At 33.9% G+C, this 22,142-nt stretch overlaps 1 protein-coding gene across 1 annotated transcript in view; it reads left to right on the top strand.

Annotated features, from left to right (window-relative positions):
• The window catches only part of mei-41 (ATR serine/threonine kinase meiotic 41), a 245,650-nt gene that overhangs the window by 187,146 nt on the left and 36,362 nt on the right, over positions 1–22,142 (top strand). The window contains exons 34-37 of the mRNA XM_090370340.1: positions 4,022–4,132; positions 6,307–6,375; positions 7,250–7,452; positions 14,414–14,543. Coding sequence (XP_090226466.1) covers positions 4,022–4,132; positions 6,307–6,375; positions 7,250–7,452; positions 14,414–14,543 — 513 coding nt within the window. The remainder of the gene's footprint in view (positions 1–4,021; positions 4,133–6,306; positions 6,376–7,249; positions 7,453–14,413; positions 14,544–22,142) is intronic.

Raw genomic sequence — 22,142 nt, 5'->3', positions numbered from 1 at the left:
ACTGTCATTTCCTCTTTATCCTCTAGTTCAGTTAAACTGCTTAATCTTCGACGCAGATAATAAGCTTTAAATGATGCTATTACTCCCTGATCCAATGGTTGAATCAGGGAAGTTGTATTTGCTGGAAGAAACACAACTTTGACAGGAATGCATGTGTCCAACGTGTTAAGATCAGTAGGATGTCCCGGAGCATTGTCTAACAACAAAAGAGCTTTTTCTTCAAAGTTGTTTTTTTTTGACAATACCGTTTTACTTCAGGACAAAAGTGGTTAACAAACCAATCAGTAAATAACTCCTTGGTAACCCACGCTTTTCTATTTGCTTTCCATATTACAGGTAAATTCATTTTTATGTTACCTTTTAACGCCCTCGGATTTTCTGAATGGTAAACTAATAACAATTTTAATTTATAATCACCAGAGGCATTTGATCCAAAGAGTAACGTTAAACGGTCTTTGGCTGCTTTGAACCCAGCAGCTGATTTTTCTTCAATAGAAATGAAGCTTTTTGTTGGTAGCCGTTTCCAGAACAAACTGCTTTCGTCAACATTGAACACCAAATTTGGAAAATTTTCACGTTCAATTATTTCCTTTAGTTTTTCTGGAAACTTATTTGCAGCTTCTGTTAATTTTACACTATGAATCCTGGCCCGTTTTTTAAATTTCTCGAACCAACCACGAGAAGCCCCAAAGGTTTCCGTAATTTCTTCAGTTTGTTTAGATTTCAGGTGATTAAACTGGAATATTTTTTTAATGTTAAATGGGGCTTGAAATTGCTGACTTCGTTATATCGAAGCTTCGTTATCAGAGGTAACGTTAACCGAGGTATGCCTGTATAGTGTTTTCTGTTTCTAACATAAAGTACATGCCATAGCAAAACAAAATTAATAAAATGAATTAAGGGAAATAAGGAGGATTTAAATTTAGAGTAGAACGTAGTTAAGATATAAGTAAAATGATGGTATAGGGGAGGATATATAAAGCAGGCATATACGAGGGTGGTTCAATAAAGAATTGCCCTCACCTACTTCCATATATCTCAGAGTCATGATATTTTGTGTGTAGCATCATACATATCTCTGTACTAAAAGTGTAAAATTTCAGCTCTGGGTCTTAATTTGTTTTTCTCTTACAGAACTGAATGTGTGATGAATTAGCATCATGGACAAAGTTGAAGCCAGAGCTGTAATCCGGTATCTGTTCTTGAAGGGGAAATCTAAAGAAATCTATGAGGAGATAACTGCTTTATATAAGGATGAAGCCCTATCCTATGGCATTGTGAAGCACTGGCATAGACAGTTTAGGTGTGGTCAGACATCGTTTGAATCTGAGCCCATTCCAGGTCATCCCCATTCAGCCATTGATGACAGCACGATCAGAAAAGTGGAGTCGTTAATCATGGAAGATCACTGGATATCTGTGTGTGAATTGTCCCAGGAGGTGAAGATTAGTGTGGGCTCTGTTGAAACAGTCCTTCATGACCAACTCCTTTTACGAAAATTGAGTGCAAGATGGATCCCCTGATTATTGACTGGTTTCCAGAAGGCTGATCGACAACAGAAATCACAAGAGTTGTTAGCCCTGTGCCAAAAAAATGTGGAAGACTTTCTCTCATCTAATCACTCAGAATGAAAGTTAGATACACCATTTCGACCCTGAAAGTAAAAAGCAGTCCATGGAATGGCAAAATCATGGTTCTCCACCCCCCTAAGAAGGCAAGGGTCCAAGCGCCAGCAGGAAAGATCTTGGTGACAGTGTTTTTGGGATGAGAAAGGCATAATAATGACTGATTACCTGTCGAAAGGTAGAACAATTACAGGTGCCTATTATGCCAACTTACTCACAAAATTACGGGAGAAAATCAAAACATGTAGGTGTGGCATGCTGTCCAAAGGTGTGAGAATGCGTCAAGGCAATGTCCCAGTTCACACTTCTGAAATTTCAGTAGCACAAGCGGCCACTTGTGGATATGAAATACTGGCCCATCCAGCCTACTCACCCGATCTTGCACCATCGGAATTTTTCTTGTTTCCTTCCCTCAAATCATTTCTTTGAGGGACCTACTTCCCTGACGACAAGACACTCATTTCTGCAACAGAGTCATGGTTCAAAGACCAATCTCACCGCTTCTACAAAAACAGTATCCGTAGCCTCATCCATCGATGGGAAAAATGTTTAAATCTGCATGGTGGCTATGTAGAGAAGGACTAAAATCTGTGCCAAGAATCAACAGGCTATGTCAGGGCGATTCTTTATTGAACCACCCTCGTATATTATGGTTGACACAACAGAGGAGCTAAAAAAAATGTACAGACAGAATAGCTAAAGAACTAAATTAACATAAAATGGAGTCCAGAGTCAAAAGAAACACATGGTTGAAATATATATTATATAAAGATAATGGACAGAGAAAACAAAGGAAAAAGTATAGACAAAATGGTTAATGAACTTGCCTAACATAATGAACGATTACCACAAGACGGCACCAGGAGTCAAAATAAACATACAGGTGAATGTATGCATTCACCACAATGTTTCTTTTGATTCTGGGTTTTGTCTTATGTTCATAGTACTTTATGTTAATTTGTTTCTTTAGCTGTTTTGTTTATACATTTTTTCTTTAGCTCCTCTATTGTGTCAACCATAAATTACATGCCTGCTTTATATATCTTCCTCTATACCCATCATTTTACTTATATCTAAATTATGTTCTATTCTAAATTTAAATCCTCCTTATTTCCTTTAATTCACTTTTATTAATTTTGTTTTTCTATGGCATGTACTTTATGTTAGAAACAGAGGACACTATATTGTCATTTTTTCGTGCAGTTCTGATGGGTGCCAGAGTTTTGCGATATGCAACAACATATTTTTATATATATGTATATGTTTTTATCTTATAAATAAAATGTAATTTTTTTATTATGCTTTTTATTTTTCAATATCTATACTTTTTACTATCTATACTGAGCCTTTTTCTTATCTCATCTTTCCCTTTTGCCCCCTTTCTTTTCTTTTCTCTTCAACTTTCATTAAAATATAATACTTATATATTAATGAAAGTACCCAACGACCCTACGACCCTATTCATTATGGTCAGTGGCTCTTGTCCATAAATCTCCCCCTCACTCTTACTTTTACCTTTCCCCCTTATATATATATATATATATATATATATATAAGGGGGAAAGGTATATATATATATATATATATATGCAAATTGATGTGCCTAAAAATTGTATTTTTTGCTTTGTATTTTTTGACACCTTTTATGATATTGTTAAACAGCAATAATAGTGTTTAGAATTCATCTTGAATTTGGGATTTAAATTTGAAGTTTAATGTTTTCTTTTCATAATCCTGTGATATATCAAGAGAGGAAAGTTTGTAATTTCTGGTTTCTTCTTTAAAACAATCTGATATCATGTATTATTTTTAAAAATTTTTCTTGTGGTTTTAATTAATGGCTTTCAGGATGAGATGTTTTAATTTCCACAAATGTCTTTAATAACATTTATGATTCTCTTGTTTAATTTAACTTGTAGCCATTTTTTTGTGGAATGAAGAATACAAAAATATTTACCTACAAATGGGAGATATAATTAAATGTTTTTAAAGAGTATCTTTTCAGATTATGTTGTAATTATTCAATATTTTTTAATCATCAGAAATGCAATCCAGGTTATGTTTGAAAAAGAGGTTATGATGGTATAGTATATGAAAAGAAATCAGAAAACACTGAAAACACCATTATTCCAATATGAGAAATTTTGATGAAGAATGTAGCTCATGATAAACGAAAATGTATTTTTTCTCCTGTAGAATTTAGAATTCAGGATTATTGTTAACAGTAAGTATAAAATGAAATTAAATTAAAAATTAGCATCTGTAATATCTATAAAACAAAATTTCCACTGCAACAGTTGTAACCTTTATTTTTGTATTTCTTTTTATAAAAAATATATTTTCCTAGTATTGTGGAGAATGTATGAAAATTTATTGTGACATTTCTTTTGTATTAGGTTATAGCCAATCTACTTGATAGATTGCCACCCTATCAGTTTTTAACAGCTTTTCCTCAGATGATTTCACGAATATGTCATTCACATTCAGGAATATTTGAACAGTTAAAGGTATGATTATCAACCTTTTTGTATGAAATAAAATATATGAAAAATAGTTAAATTGAGTTGAAAGAATATATTTATTAAACTTTTCTGTTTCTGTTTGCTATAGTCCACACCATTGAATGGTTTTTTATTTTATTTTATAATTATAAACTAAATTAGATCATTACATAATACTTGAAATATATATTAAATTATCTCTACTACATTAACTTATCTTTGATGTTCAGAAAAATTTTTAGGCCTCTTCTGTGTCCACTTAAACTAGTTTTAGCATAATGCACTTAATTCTTGTTGGTGATAACAGTACCATTTTTTGCCATTCATTCTTCTTCTTCTTTGTCTTCACCTTTTCCCACATTATATGGGGTCGGCATTCAATGTTCCCAATTCACACTTTACATCCTCTTCTTCTCCTCTAGTTGGATTAACTTCTTAACCAGAACACATCTATTGGTTTTGGCATAGTTTTTTCGCCATTCATTAATGCATCCATTTTGTATTCTGTCAATTCCTTCTGATACATTCCATTCTTATTCTAGAGAAATCCCTCTCCTTTCTTCCTTTCTTGATAGTTGATTGTTTAATATGTCAAGTAGAATTACCGTAACTGTATTACCATGTTTATAAGTAATAAACATGGATAATATATATATATATATTATTCATACAAACATGGCACTTAAGTGATATATTAAATGTTGAGCAAATTAAATTATTTTATTTACTTCATCAATTTCCTGGTGTATCCAAGTTGAGCTGAGAAGGTGGGAGAGGGGGCCAAATCACATTGATGGATGAATTGGTGGACATTTCATTGGTACCTGTTCTTCATAAAACAAGTTTGCAACTTAAAACGAATGTCAGAAACATTAGCAAGTTCAAAATGTTGTTAGATTGTAAATCCAGCTGTACGTGTGTGTGTGTGTGTGTGTGTGTGTGTGTGTGTGTGTGTGTGTGTGTGTGTGTGTGTGTGTGTGTGTGTGTGTGTGTGTGTGTGTGTACCTTATGACTAACACAAATTTATAGAACTTGCTGGCATAGTATATAAAAAAATATAATAAATCTAACTAACAAACATAATCTAACACTAAGCACTGGAAAGCTTAAAGATCTTAAAGAAAACTTCTTAAGTGGCATTGAAATTTAAGTTCTGGAATGCTATTTTTTTAAATTCCATATATCAATGTTCTGAAGAAAGGAAGGATGCTGCCCTTCTTCCCTCCCCCCATAACATAAGTAATAATGTTTATTTTGTCCATTTAAGTTTTCTTGTACTTACTGTTGGATTAAAATTGCTGAATTTAAGTGTAGCGTAGTATAACAAGCATAACACTTTTTTAACTTACTAAACATCCAGAAAATTTTGCTTCACTCCTAACATTTCTTTTCTGAATCTGCTAAGAGAACAGTTTAGGTACAGAGCCATTTTATTTTTTTCTTCTCTTTCACATACCATAATCCCACTTTTTCCACTTATTGTTTTTAGGCCCCTCCTTTGATTGCTATGATACTTCTCAAATTACTTTTTAATTTACAAAGTTTTTTGTGGCAGTACTACAGAAAATCTATGAACCATAATAGTTAATATTGTTATGAGGCAGCAATAAACAAAATTTAGATGAGCTGGTTTTGAGGCTCACAACTTTTACCAAATATTAAGTATTTTATTTAATATTAATCTGTAATATTTTGGCTTAATGTAAATACATATTTTACTCTTTAATTGAAAACTTTAGTGATATTAATATTTGTTTTCCTCATAGGTAGCACGGTGGTTATGATTATTGTTCATCCACACTATGTGAAAAATGCCCATCTTCAAATCCACTCAAGTTGTGTAGAATTTTTATGGGTATTTTTGGTGTTGCGGCTGAGTTAGTTGAACTTAGGCGAGGGGGTGCATAATCCCCAATCCCCCTTGCCTAAAAAAACTCAGAGTGTTTTTTTTTTTTTTTTTTAATGTACTCTAACAGCAGTACACATAATTTTCAACAATACATTGATACCTCAGTAGCCTTAGTTGCTTTGGTGAAAAACAAACAATATAATATTCCCATGAGTGGAAAATTTTGCATTTTAGAATAATTACTTTGCTTGCTGTATTAGTTTGTATGTTCTCTGTATGTAATAATTTGTCATAAATATTAACTACATAATTATTTCTTTATACTTTTTAGGAGATTATAGCTAAATTGCTGGTAACATATTCTCAACAAGCAATGTGGATGATGATGGCTGTATCCAAGGTAGCTTTATAACTTTTGTTTAATTATATACTAGTTTATTATGCTGCAGATTTGTTCTGATTTTTGTTAAATTCTTCATTTGATTTGTGACCTGTTAATTTTTCTAAGTTAACATAGTATGAATGAAATATATTGCATTACTTTTTTTTTTCATATTGGAACAGTATGTAGCTAATCATGCATGGCCAGCATACTGCTGCCTTTACACCAATTCTTATTACTTATATTTTGAAACACAATACTTGTAATGATTTGAAACTTTATAAAGGTTAAAATGTTGATTTACTTGTATAAAAAATTCAAAATTATTTTTCTTTAGTTATTGTTCAGTTTTACCATTAATAAAATGTTGCAGTCATTGCTACCATGCTGGTAAGGCATTTGTATCATTACACTTGGAGATGCAGGTACTCAGGTATTCAGGTACCTACATAGAATTGAAATAAGAAATCTGAAGGAATTGGGTATTCATCTACATATATAAACAAATTTGATTATGTACCTGAATTTGATTATGTACCTGAATAACAGTCACACAAAAAAATTAATGCTTATTATTATGACTCTGAATGTTCTTAAGATAAGAAGGATCCATCAGTAGTGAAAAATGGAGTTTTGCTATATTTTATATACAGTATATTTTTCTCTCACTGGGAGTGAAATATATTGTTTTGGTGAGAAATTATTTATGGTTTTTTAAAATATGTATTGATTTTCAAAAGGATAAGTTTGCCTTCAATATAAATTATTAAGTTGAATAAACATTTTGCTTGTCTTTAGCAAAGTAAACTGATTTAAGATAAAGTGATGATTTTTAATTATATGAGTAATTATTTTGTTAAACTTTGATTATAAGATCTGTTATGATTTTTAGTCCTCATATCCAATGAGAGTTCAGCGTTGTCAAGAAATATTTAATAAAGCCAAAACTTTGAAACCAGAGCTGTCTAAATTTATCCAAGATGCTACGCGGTTTGTCGACAAACTTCTAGAACTGACTAACAAGACTATTACTGATGCCACAACATTAAATATAAATCAACACTTCCGTGTCTTACCCAGAATGGTAGAGGATAGGTAAGCTATCTTTACAATAAAATTTTCCTTCAGAATTTTGAAAATTTTTTGTATGAATTAAAATGTAATTTAAAATTACCATTGATACCTTATAGTATTTATAATGAAATATATGATACTCTTAGGCTAAAAAGTGGCATATATATATATATATATATGCGATAATTCAAAATAAAACAAAATAAAAACATAAGCCAGTAGCGTGGCACAAAATGTAGAACGAAAAATTAACATAAAAATAACGTAAAATAAAATAACGAGAAATAATTTATAGAACAGACTGCACTCTGTTCTATAAATTATTTCTTGCTGCATAAGGACCACCGCCATGCAAATCCTCTGCATTGGTGGATTGATCGGAGGAGGAATGGGTGGTTGGGTTCTTCGATCTTTTCGCCTTTGCGACGATTTGTATGGCGATTGAAATGCAGCGATTCCATGACCATTATTGGCCTCGTGGTCCTCTGTCGATATGGGGCATAATGGTCAGTCTATTATTTGGATATTTTGTTTTGCTTTTAGTAGTTCTTTTAACCCCTTTTTTGGTGATATTTCACGTTTTTCAGAACTGGTACCTTCGAGGGGGTACCGCTAAATCATATTATAATTTGCATTATTTTAAATTTGACATTGGTTTTATTAATTGTATTTAAAGTGCTAAATTACATAGGGGATAATCAGCTACGGTATTACCTTTACTTCCCCTTCCTGTTTCGTTTATTTTATTTTACGTTATTTTCATGTTAATTTTTCGCCCTACGTTTTGTGCCATACTACTGGCTTATGTTTTTATTTTGTTTTATTTTGAATTATCGCATATATCTGGGCTTCATGTGGAGGATGTGCATTTTGCTGCCTCTAATGATAGCTTAATATTTATTTATTTTCTTATTTTATGTTAAACTTTAAGCCATTATTTAAATATTTAAATATATATATATATATATATATATATATATATATATATATATATATATATATAGAGTGGAACTTCTCTATTATGAACTTCTATTTAACGAATTTCTCTATATTATGAATTTTTTCGCAAAACATTGCACCTCAAAATGAAATTACATGTAAAATTAACCCCATATAGTGAAGTGTTAGTCTCTCTATAACGAATTTTTAAAAAAAATTAGTAAAAGCATTTTTGAAGATTTTCAAGCATTTACTGCTAAACAGCCACTCAAAAATAATGCCTCCTTCCCTCCGAAATTGCGCATTAGCATGTGGAATTAATCATCCTTTTAGTGAACACTTGTAGCCATTGACGCCCGCAGGAGGGTCTTTGTTTCATTTTTGTTACAGTTATAAAACCAAATGGGTTTTCTTAAAAGTGGTCATAAACTTTACAATAAATAGGGTAGATTTGTAAATTGATGTTGGCTAAGGGGAAAACAAAATCCTATGCTGTAAACCTTTAGCATGCTGTGGCAGCAATACATAGAATGCTACCATAGTCGGTTTTAGTAATGCCTACTGAGTGACATTCACTTCTCACCTCAACCGTACCATGTGACCTTCCTGTCAATCATTATATGATATGTTCGTTCTCATCTAACTGGACTTCCAGTAGATGGGCTTCATGAATTTTTTTTTTTTTTAATTTTTTTCTATTAGAACAATTTGTCATCAATCACATAGGCTATATGCTCTTGTATTTTTTTTTCTAAAAAGTAACATACAGCATACATTAACCATAAATTTTCTTTCGTGTATATATGAATGAAAGCAGAATAAAAGAAATTCACACAGTCGTATATTTCTTCAAAGTGATTGATAGGATTCAACTTGATACTGTTGAATTGGCAAGCAAACATCATTGAGTAGGTGGTACTAACAATTCACTATATGGCCAGCGAAGCTAAGTTTGCGGTGTATGTATCGGCAAGAGCTGCAGTCGAGTAATTTTTACAGTTGTGGAAACAATGTCAAAGAGAAAGTGTTTAAGTATTAATGATAAAGTAAAAATTCTTCATGATATTGACCATGGTTTTAAGAAAAAAAGATATTGCGGAGAAATATGGCATACCTGCAAGCAGTTTATCTACGATTTTAAAAAATCGAGAATCAATTTTAAATACAATTGAAGGAGGAGCAGACAAGAAGTGAATTAAGTTGTGTATATATATATGAAGATATTGATAAAGCTGTTCTAAAATGTGTGCAAATGATACATGAAAAAAATATACCAATATCGGGTCCAATAATTAACTTCAAGCTCTGAAATTTGCAGTCCCTTGGACATACAGAATTTAATGCGAGCACTGGGTGGTTAGATAAATTTAAGAAGCGCCACAGAACTGTGGAAAAGGTTATTTGTGGAGAAAGTGTTAATGTAAGCAAAGAAGATTGCAACAGTTGGAGGAACAATACCTTAAAGAAGATTTTGGAAGAATATGAACCTAAGGATGTTTTTAATGCTGACGAAATGGGTTTATTCTTTAAATGTTTACCGAATAGAACACTTGCTTTTAAGGATGATAAATGTTTTGGCAGAAAACAAAGCAAAGAAAGAATCACTGTGCTGGTTGGAGCAAATATGACAGGAAATGAAAAATTAAGACTTTTAGTCATAGGAAAATCAAAAAACCCAAGATGTTTTAGAGGCACAAAATCTTTGGAAGTTGACTACACCTTTAATAAAAAAGCATGGATGACAACTGATATATTTGAAGAATGGATATTAAAATTGGACACGTGTTATAACAAAAGAAAAAAGGAAAATCGTGTTGGTAACTGACAACTGTCCGGCACATCCTGCCAGTATTTCTGCCAAACTTAAAAGTGTGAAGTTGTTGTTTTTACCACCAAACGTAACATCAAAACTCCAGCCCATGGACCATGGTATTATTAAAAATTTTAAATTTCATTATCGAAAGAGAATAATAATGAAGATTGTCAATGTGTTATCAGAAAATAGAAACTTGGAGGTTACAATTAACTTTAGAAATTGCATCTCTGAACTGGCAAAAGTTTGGACAAACTATGTCACTGAATACACTATTCAAAATTGTTTTTTGAAAGCGGGATTTGCATTGAATACAGAAGTCGAATAACAACTGGACGAACAAAATGAACTGCCCCTTTCACAACTGAAAAACTTTTGGACATTATTAGAATTGTCCGGAAACATCGAAAATGAAATAACACTGGATAGTTATGTTTATGTAGATCAAGATCTGGCTACAACAGAACATCCAAATGAAGATGAAATACTGCTAAACAGTGTTAGACGTGACCATGATCACGAAGAAATTAATGATGATGCTGAAGACACATCAGAACAACCCGTAGAAAAGTCAACTTGCGAAGAAATCATTCATGCTTTTAAAACGGTTCGTATGGGTCTACAGTTTTGTGAAAATGTTCCTGATAATGTTTTTAATGCTCTGAACAGGCGCCTCCGTAGCCAGGTGGGAAGGAGCAGCAGTGCGTAGCACATGCTTCTTGATTAGACCGGGGTTCGAGCCCGTCACCACCAAATACGGAGGATGCGGAAAGGTCATTCAGGGAATGACCACCGCATATCCCGGAGCAATATGGCCTTAGTTGCTAATGCTCCTAAAAACCAAATAACAACAACAATAACAACAGCTCTGAACAAATGCGAGGTTTTCTTTGAGAATCAGACATTTTTTAATTGTACTGTGCAAACGACAATTACAAATTTTTTTTTAATTTGTGATACTTACCGGTGAAAATTGTGTAAATGTAATTTAAATAAGTGTTTTTGAAATAAAATACATTAAAAATAAATGTAGATTCGTTTTCATTTTCTAATTAGATAACAATTTCTAATAAAAAAAGATATTCTTTGTATAACGAAATTTCTTTATAACGAATTTTTACCCTGAATTTATCGAATTCGTTATAAGGAAGTTCGACGTATATATATATATATTCCCACACTCGTTTTGTGTATATGTTGTGGTCATAGGTGATGGTATAGCAGTTTAGCTAACAGAAGACAAAATTTGGTAAGGAATTAGGATAGAAATAGACATTCCTGCCTTCATATAAACTAATAGCCCAGACAGTGGAAAAAATTTGTTGGAGGAAAGTGAACAGTATATGAATGAAGAATCAATGTGATTTAATAAATGACAGAGCTACACCGGCTCTCTCATTTGTTATTATTACCAGAATATGAAGTTAGTGCTTTGGTTATCCAGGAGTGTGATTTCCCATCCATGCTAGTAATGGCCCTGAACATTGCAGATTTGTGGATCAGTAAATAGTTGCATGTATATAAATATATAAAATAATTTTCTACTTAATAATTTTATCGTATACTAATCGTAAGCTTAATAATATTTTCTTATATTAATCTTATCATTTAATATAATCTTACACTTCTAGGTAACTGGCTGGTATATACGAAATGGTATCTCATCAGGATGCCACCCCATTTCACTATTTTAGTATAATATATACTGAAATAGTCCGCATATGCAGCCTATAACATTTCAATAGTATCCTGTACATATATCCTTGTTTTTCAGCCACTAAAATCTAAATATCAATTTGAAACGAATTTTCATAGGTTTTATGTGCAAGTAACTGTAGCATCTATGTTATGTTACCTTTACATTACCTTTCAATTCATATAATAAGAGTTTGTTCCAATAGCATTAGTAAAGCACTAATTTGTTAGCAAGGCACTTGTTTGTTTAACTTAAAAAATTAGAAAAAGTAAGTTTTATGGCAATTGTTCAAATGCTAATTAATCATTAAAATGTTAAGTAGCATTGGCTAATCATATATTAATTTACTAATTGTTAATTAAAAAGTTAAAGATTATAAGTAGTGTTAGCTGATCACATATTAATTTGCCAGTTGTTAATTAAAAAGTTAAGTACAGATTAAAGTAGTATTAGCTAATCATATATTAATTTGCCAGTTGTTAATTAAAAAGTTAAGTAAAGGTTAAAGTAGTATTAGCTAATCATATATTAATTTGCTAGTTGTTAATTAAAAAGTTAAGTAATGGTTAAAGTAGTATTAGCTAATCATATATTAATTTACCAATTGTTAATAAAAAGACAGATCAAGAACTTACCATGTCGCATGTTGTTGGGTAAACTAAGAAATGACTGAGTTACTTTTTCAAATTTGCAGCCCTCTGGCAGGAGCTTAAGGGACAACCTCTTGTGGACAAGTGTTAATGCGATATAATTTGGGAGGAAATATATTATATATATATATATAATATAAATATATCATAATTAATAAGAATTAATTTTGTTGATTGCAATACATTATTATTTTTTTAAGCAATTTTTGCTTTTGTTACTATAGTTTCTATAGTAACTCTCTTTTTCTCTGAAAATTGAGCCAGGGATATTGATAGGAAAAAATCATCTGTTTATAAATTGAATTCTAAAGGGAATATCAGTCAGTATATGTAAAACTCATGACTCTTCTGGGAAATACACCAAAAGCATTGATCTTGGATGTGTGGGCAGTCAGTACAACTATATTTTCTCTGAACATCCTAGTGAACATTCTGTGAATATCCTGTGAAGTTCTTGCAAACAAGTTTGGAATATAAATAGAATGTGAGCTAGGAGTTTTCAGCTCATTTTCTGTTAGCAATTAAGTAAGCTTGTCAGATCCAGTGAAATGGACACAGAAATAAAAAGGACAGTTCTGCTTCTACCCCTTTGTTGGCACATGGTAAATATTCAGATCGTCATTCCACATGAAGATTCCTATCAAAGCTATGTTGAAGGTTTTTGTGCATGTCACCAGATTCCAAACTTGTAAAATTAGAGATGTTCAACCTCTTTTGATTCTCTTTTAGAAAGAAAGAAAGAAAGAAGAAAAAAAAATGCTAGGCAATATAGTTAAACCTCAGGTTAGATAACCAAACCCCTTTCTATTTTAATTTCTCCTTTGGTTACTGGGTAAAGGATGATGTTCTTGAATTCATTTTCTTGAATTTGTGGCAATGCGCAATCACTGAAACACACTGTTGGTTGACAGGCATAAAGTCTCCTTTGATAAAGACTATATTTTGTTATGGTACAAGTTAATTCCCATCTTCCTGATAGAAGAGACCTCTTATTTCAGTTGCATTGCACTCAGCTGGTGAGCAGCTAAAGCCATATAGTAGTCATACCTTGATGAAGTTGATAGCAGATGGCCTTGACCTCATCGTTTGTCTTTTTTTTATTCATCCACTTACTTTTATTCCATTCCAGAGTCTGTTGATGTCATCCGAAACACTCCAAGTGCATTGGGGTGACACTTTGCATTCCAAGGATTGTGTATTCAGTAAGTCATTTTTGCAGAAATATTGTTTAACTAGAAACTTAATAAATTGAACATTTCCAATTTGATTTGGAAGAATTAAAGAGTGTGTTGAAAGTGGAATATTTATCATTAGTATGCTGTGCATAAACTGCAATACCAATTTCCAAGTTGTTATGAAACTTTTTATACTTTAATTGGTCACTGTAAACATTTGTAGAAACAAACAAGAAATATAAATATTATATTTTATGTAATATATTGAAATAGTCCCTCATTTTTGAACATTGTAGCTTGATAGTCTTCTTTCTGTTTTCTTTGTGATTTTTTGACAATGACTTTAATGATTGTTATTAATTATCTACTTGGAGTAACTATCTCTGACAGTGTTTTATCTTTCAGTTTCTTTAATAACATACTAAAATATACTGTGTAAATTTTACTCAAAATTGGATATAATTGTGTTATCATGCTGGGTCTATGTGCCTCTTATGTCAGAGGCTGATCAGACCTCCACTATCCTCTATATGCATTGAAAAAATAATATTATAAATTAAATATTTTACTTAAAAGAAATTCACTACAGTGGTATTCTGTATAAGGAGAAAGACTAAATATGAGTTTGTAATATTTTATCTGTTTAGTTGTTTTTTTATAAATTTTTATTTATTTATTCAAATACTTTATTTTCTCCAAAATCTCTCAGCTCATTTAGCCAAATTTTGCTACCCCTGCAGTCTACCACATCTGTCATACTCCCTAGTGATGCAAGTATTGGGCACGATCATAATCCATTTCCTCAAAAATGTGTGTACATTCAAGGGTTCCTGGATATTGTAAGTGCCTTTAATAAAACTGTATTGTACAGAAAAGCTACATTGAAAATTGTGAGATTTTCCTTAATTCCTTTTTTAGCAAATTACACATAAATATAAGGCATATTACCTTATCAAATAGTGTTGCATAATCTTTTTGTTTCAAATAATATAATTTAATAACTTTTTTAAATTGAAAATAGCAATTTAGCAGCTTTAATTAAAAATCAGAACATTTCATGAAAACAAGGAAATTTTTAATGAACGTGCACACTGCGAGAAAAGACTGTAATAGAAATTGAACTACACTTATCAATGCAGTTCATGATCTTCCTGCAGTGTGCCCATTGAGTATACATTATAAAAGTTGCTTATAATACAGTTTGGATGTATTTCTTTATTCCACTTTATCAGTGAAAAGCATTAATAAATTTATCCAAACAGCCACCTGATGTGCTACAAATTGGGATAGCAGTCCTTTGCAAAGCATTTATAAAAGTTTGGCAAATCTCCTTTCTCAGATTTTGAGTTCACTTCATCACTGACTAATAGCTGATGAGTTGCATATTTGAATCAGCCCTCCATATGAGGTTTAAAAACAATTGAAAATTGTCCTGGATGTTTTATTTCATTCAGAATTCAAAAGTCACTCTTGAAATGACTGCTCTAGTTACTCAATGTAGCTAGTGTACTTAGTTTTTCTTGTACTGTTTAAAATTTTCCTGTTATTTTGGAAGTGTTATGAGAACTGTTGTTATTAGCTGGGAACGAAATAATTTGATTTCAAAAGCTTTCAAATTGCCATTAAGTTCTGATAAATGGCTGTTTGTGATCCTGAAATGTGTATGGCTACCAGTATGCATGTTGTAAGGTGGAACCCATACAGTGCACAGCCCATTTTAACTGTGTCACTAATATAGTGGCTGCCAAGAAAACTACAGTGAAGATGTAAACTTCCCTTTCCACCTTGGGGCTGTATTGAAGTGTAAAAAATAATAAAAAGAGATCACTTTCTTTGCAGTTGAGATTCAGTTCATTTAAATGGCAGAGATATATGTTAAAAATAGTCAAATCATATATATCCAGTTAGTATCTTCAAAGTTATTTAGTGAATTATCCTTCTACACTAAGAAAAACTTGTATCTCTTCAGATAGTTGTAAAAAGCCTGTCTTGAACCTTGCAATAAACATTGTCTCTGCTAAGCCAATATACTTCATAGCAGGAGGCCTGGACAGTGTATTTTCCTGGAGTTCAAAATCCATGCCTAATGCCCAGATCACTTGATTGGATGTTAGCAGACTTTTTTATGGGATTTCACTAAAGATTGTTTTCATGCACACGTGCACTCATATGCGCATACACACACTCTCTCTCTCTCTCTCTCTCCCCCTCCCCATCCCTCCCCCTGCTGGTTAATTTGACTGATATGAAAACTCAGATTCAGCGAGTTATAATGATCACTGACCAGGATACCTTTATAGAAAGTGTTGGAAGCATTTAAATATCATTAGGATATTGCTATGGTTCTTAGGAACCTCATGTTGAACTTTGATAAACTAAAAGAAAAACTGAGTTACCATTTCAGTTGGCATTATTATCATTTCTGTTTAAAATATAGTGTGATCACAAGCATTTTTTTTAAATGGAATATACTTTTGTAATAATCCTGTACAGGTGCTCTATGAATTATGTACGTAATTGGTTTTTTTTTAAGTACATCTGTTTTGTACGTGAGTCCAAGTTCAGTCTTGTAAGTACTAAATACATGTACAGTATAGTACAGTACAACTCACCAAGATTATAACCCTCAACAAAATTCACCAGGCCATATGTACAGTATTGTTTATGGTATTTTACCATTCGTAACAGTAAAAATCATAAGAAATCAATAAAAAAGAACAGAAAAGAAATCAATATTGCACACACAAATTGCAACTAACACGATACACGCAAGTGAGATATGGAGTAACAAACTTAAAAAATAGGAATGAATAGAAGATTCTGAAAATTTATTTGTTTTTTATATGATTGAAGAGATAAGTGGAGGGGAAACACATTTCATCATGATAACGTAAAAACCCACAGAATTCCAGCTATCAATATTATCGCAAATGCAATAAGATTGAATTTGCTACACATTTATAATAGATTACACTAACAGAAAAGCCCAATAAACTGGAAACTGCAAATTGCTTTTATTGTTTTATGGTCGTTACTTCCAGAAATGTGCTTTAGAAAAATATCACAATGGCATTCAAAATCGATTCTTATAACCGAATATAGCGGTAAATGGTGAAAGTGTAGTACATTTTAATAGTCTGGATTTTTTTTTGAAATTTGATTTCTTTTTTTGAAATTTGAAACTGTATAAAGTGGCTGATTGTAGTGATTATGTTAACTGGCACCTACTTATTTCACTTTGTGATGGGCTTACAATTGTCTCTGACTGGACCACATAGTCCTTCCTCTCAGCAGTAGCAGCATTTGTAAACATGTTGGCTGCATGTTTTTTTTTTTTTGCATCCTTTAGTTAAAAGTGATTTTTGTGTTGTGCCTATTTGACATAAATTTATATAAAACTAATACGATTTTCATTATAAAAATAGCTTAGTTATACATATATAACGAAAATTTCAACTTCCGAGGCCTTGGAACGAATTACCAGAAAATAATTTGTTATTGGGTTTACATTATGATATTTTCACGATATGATGGTGTCTCTGGAATGGATTAATATCGTAATTCCAGGGTCCACTGTACACGGTATCTGATTTTGGTACTTTGCAAGCGTGGTTCAGAACTGTCGATATACATTATATTTATTAATTTTGAGAAGTTTTGTGCTTTGTATGTATCTATGAGTTGTACCTAAACCATTTGTACGTAAGCAGAGGAGTGCCTTTATATTAAAACTACAATCATTGGTCAGTCAAATTTTCTAGGAATAGAGCTGGAGATGAGCTCTTAGTGATTAAAGATTTAGTAGGACCATGATTAACTAAGGTCTGGTAACCAGTCAGCCAAGGCCAAAGGAAAAGGACAGCATTGTATGATTTGATGAAAGAGCATCTGACTAAGCTGAATATGAAGAGATTTAATGTCAGTTAATGCACAAATGACATTGTGGGGCAGTGGGTCATGACACTCTCAGCTAGCACTGAGGAAAATTAAAACCACAACAACACTAATATATAGGCAACAAGAAGAAGGTTAATATTATTAATATCATATTAATTAATATTGTGTGGATAATATACTTTTTATTCAAAGTGTATCCATGTGAAAATGTTATACACCAGTTTTTATTGGTGACATGAATGCCACATTTAATTACAAATGTTATGTCATAAGAAAGAATAAAATTGCAAATTTAAAACTCAAGTAAATTTCAAGTAAAAGCTTCAGTCATACTAGACCCATAAAATATTATTTTGCAATGTTGGATAAATACATGTACAAGAGAACTAAGTTTGCTGCAAAGTGTTATTAATCTCATATTACAAAGCCATTCACCACGAGTTCCCATGGTATTATACCTGGATTTCAAACCATTGCTCCTGAAGGAGAATTATGCTGCTATTTGTTTGAAATTATAAGACAGTCTTACAAATATATTTCTCTTCGTAAGAATAGTGTGTGGAAGTGAAGCACTTAAGGAATAAAGAAAACATCATTACGGAAATATTTCCATTAGTGGGAGTAGACCTGGCAGTAGGGCACTTAAGGAATATGGTAAACAATGGTATGGTCAAGTGCGGAATGGTTAAAATTAAAAATTTTGGAACAATAGTTTAATCCCTCTGCTACTTGAGCATGTGATATACAATACACTGCTACTTGAGCATGTGATACATATTGCATTTTGGGGAAGGGTATCTGTATGGAGCAGAGGTTCAAAGGTATCGGTATGGTTCAAAGGTATGGTCAGCAGGTGATCTAGAGGTAAAAGATGAAAGAGTTCCAATGTGTGGGAAAAACGGAATGTGAGTTACTGACATATGAGAAGAGTGAGTTTAAAGAATAACACCGTGATTGGGACAAGTTTAAATTTGATAGGCAAAGGTCAGTAAATCAAAATGAAATAAATGAGGTTTTCACACCAAAAGAGGTGGTGGGGATTGTGGTTGTTGCTGCTGCTTGGAGTGATTGTTGTTGTAGTTCTGGGTTCAGTTCATGGTCCAGTGTTGGGAAAGTCCTGCTGCGTAGTGAAGAGTTTCGCCATGTACTACAAAGGCTGTTTTAGTAGTGTGTGTGTGTATGTGTGTGGGAGGGGGGAAGAAGTCTTAGCATTAGGAGAGAAAGTATCGAAAAGAGTAAAGTAAAATAGTACCTGTCCTGTTCAGTTACTCCTTAAGCAGTAACATTATTAGGAAAAGTTTAACTTATTTGTCATTGGACACCTTCCTGTGCTAGAAGTTAATCTGGAAGCTGAATAACAAGTCAGTCAGATAGTGCTCCTGGCTTCTACTACTCCTGTGGTAATTTCCTTCAGTATTAACAGAGAGCTGTTCCTGAAATAAGACAGTACTGGAAGAGCTATATGGCAGACTTCACACTCTAGAAAGAATTCTGCACAAAGAAACCCCACCATGAAAGAGAAGAAACATAAGTCCTCTGAACTGTGTTGTATTGAAAATGGTGCTTAGATAAAGTTGTAGATTATTTTAGACTAAGGTTGAAGTTGAAGAAATTATGAGAAATATAAGGAAATATTTAGTATTGAGTTGGTTTATTAGTTGAAGTTGTAAAGAAAATTGATATTGCTAAATTAAGAGAGTTATATGGAATTGTTAGTATTAAGTTAGGTTATGGATTTCTGTTGTGAAGAGAATTGATATATAGAGAAATTTTATGGAAATTATAACATGTATTATGTACTAACAGGTTAAATGAGAAAAATGAACAGATTAAATATAGATGAATACCAGTAATGTATATAGTGACAAATGGGCCTGGAGTACTGGGGTCCATAGTTTAATAATTTTTCAAATAGATATTTACAGTATACCCAGTATAAAATAAAATATAAGTACATTCAGTAGCTTTCGGAACCCGTGTCCCTTTATCAACTGACAAATTTGAATACATTACAAGCAAAGTGTGGCACGTTACTCATGCGTCATTGTTGTAGCACGGACGTGTGCTGCCTTACGCCAGTGATCATCCATCAATAAAACGGTTGTCTCTAGGATGGGATGTATACGCATGCCTTTCTGGCGATTTAATGCCTTAGGGTTGTTTATTATGTTTAGTGACTCTAGCCATAGGCGGTGGCGAAAGTGTCGCGCGTGGTCCACTATCTCAAAGTCGCGTTTGGGGTCAAGATCGCGGTTGGTAGCCCAAAAATGTTCTGCAAGCGCGGACTGGTCAGTTTCGGCAAGCCGGATTGCTCTGTCGTGTTCCGTGAGGCGATCCTGGAGACGTCTCGATGTCTCACCTACGTAGCAACTGTTACAGGCCCTACAGGTGATACGGTACACTACATTGCTGCGTAAGACAGGTGTGACAGGGGTCTTCACACTGGAGACAAGTGAACGTAGGTTCCTACCTGGTAATTGCACACATTTGATGTTGTAACTTCTCAGGATCTTCGAGATACGTCCTGACACTCCTGGATAGTACGGAATGTAGGCAGATGATATGCCGACTTGCTTCGGAGGTCTTGGGTTGGAAGTAAGTTCTTGTGCCTGTAACAAGCATCTGTTTAGTACATGGGATGGATAACCGCATCTGGTTAGGTCCGCCTTCACACGGGAGATCTCGTTACATCTAATTGTGTCGGTGCTGGAATGGCTCCAGGCCCTGGAGAACAGGGTGCGGGCAGTGCTATTGAGATGGCTTGGAGCGTGGCCGGACCCGTAGTTGGTGAATTGACCGCACCACATGGGTTTGCGGTATACTGAGGTCTCTAGATGTGGGCCTACGCGATGCACTAGCACGTCCAGAAACGGGAGCGAACCGTCCACCTCTGATTCTACGGTAAACTTGATGAAATTGGATAGAGAGTTGAGGTATTCTAGTAGTACCGTTTCAGAACCACGTGGTATTATGGTAAAAATATCGTCGACGTATCTACACCACGTTGTAATAGGTGTAGGTGGGTTCTGGTGTATCTGCTTCTCCAGATCTTCCATGGCGATGTTAGCTACTACGGAACTGACAGGGGCACCCATAGCAGTGCCATGTACTTGTTTGTAGAGTGAGTCTTCAAAGGTGAAGATGCTGCTAGAGAGGCATAGGTTGAGGGCGGTACAGATGTCATCAGTGGATAGTGACGTCCTGGATTGGAGGCTTAAGTCGCTCCCAAGGAGCCTTCTGGCGCAGTGCACAGCCTGTTGGACGGGAATCGAGGTGAATAAAGAAACCACGTCAAATGATGCCATGACAGAGTTATCAGGGATTGAAATGTCCTTAATGATGTTAATGAATTCACTGCTGTTTTTAACGGTGTGAGATGTATTACCTATAAGAGGCGAGAGGAGGCTCGCGATGTGTTTGGACAGTTCATACGTTGGGGCAATGCAGCAAGACACTATAGGTCTGAGAGGAATACCCGGTTTATGGATCTTTGGTAATCCGTAGAATTGCGGTAGTTGGCAGCCAGTAGCACGCAGAAGATGGTGAGTCGCGGTCGGGATCTTCTTATCTTTAAGCCATGCGTGGACAAGCTTATTAACATTTGCTTCCAGACGTTTCAAGACTTTAACGGGAGGATCAGGTAGAGGTTCATATACGTTAGGATCGAGTAATAGGGCCAAGGCTTTCTCTCGGTAGGCTGATCGGTCCAGCACAACAGTCCGGCGCCCTTTATCCGCAGGAAGTACAACGATGGAGTTGTCTTTTCTTATAGATGACAGGGCGGCACGTTGGCGGTGGTTGAGGTTTGAGCACGTTTTTCGAGTGTTGCGGAGGACTGCGGCAGTCTTGAATCGGATCTCGTTGGCAGTTTCTTCGGGAAGGTTGGTAATACTGGCTTCTATACCCATAGCGAGCTGTGTGATGGGAATTTTCGATGGTATAACGGCGAATTTCATACCGTTTGATAAAACACTCAGCTGCTCGTTGGACAGTTGTTTGTTACTTAGATTCAAGACGAAAGAAGTCGTGTCGTCTGAACGAGTGTTCGTCTTTAAGGAGTTAGTTTCTATGCTCAAGTTTATGAACTTGCGCTGTTGGCGTAAACGGTAGGTATCCGAGGTCTGACTAGCCCGATGGCAGATGGTATGTATAAGGTTTGTAAATATAATAGGCGAGACCTTACCTTGTAGATGTTGTAACAGTCTGGACTTGTTGTAGTCGGCGTTCCTGATTTCACGGTGGAGATGGGATATCCACAAATTTAATGTGCGTAGGCTGAAGTTAAAGCAGGCACGATCCATATGAGAGTTGTGGAACGGGGCTTTGTATCGGAACCCTTTAGGTATAATTCGATTGCTTTTGCATCTGTGTGCGAAGCGTAAATGTTGCCTGTAGCGAGCTATTGAGAGGAAGCACTTTTGCAACTGCGCACAATCGTTGTAGGTATTATGGCCATAAAGTGATCGAATAGTGACAAATGGGCCTGGAGTACTGGGGTCCATAGTTTAATAATTTTTCAAATAGATATTTACAGTATACCC

The sequence above is a fragment of the Mastigoproctus giganteus genome, chromosome 3 (assembly GCF_048544385.1).
Source record: "Mastigoproctus giganteus isolate SK-2022 chromosome 3, ASM4854438v1, whole genome shotgun sequence".
Classification (NCBI taxonomy): domain Eukaryota; kingdom Metazoa; phylum Arthropoda; class Arachnida; order Uropygi; family Thelyphonidae; genus Mastigoproctus; species Mastigoproctus giganteus.
This window is presented reverse-complemented; position numbering and strand designations above follow the sequence as displayed.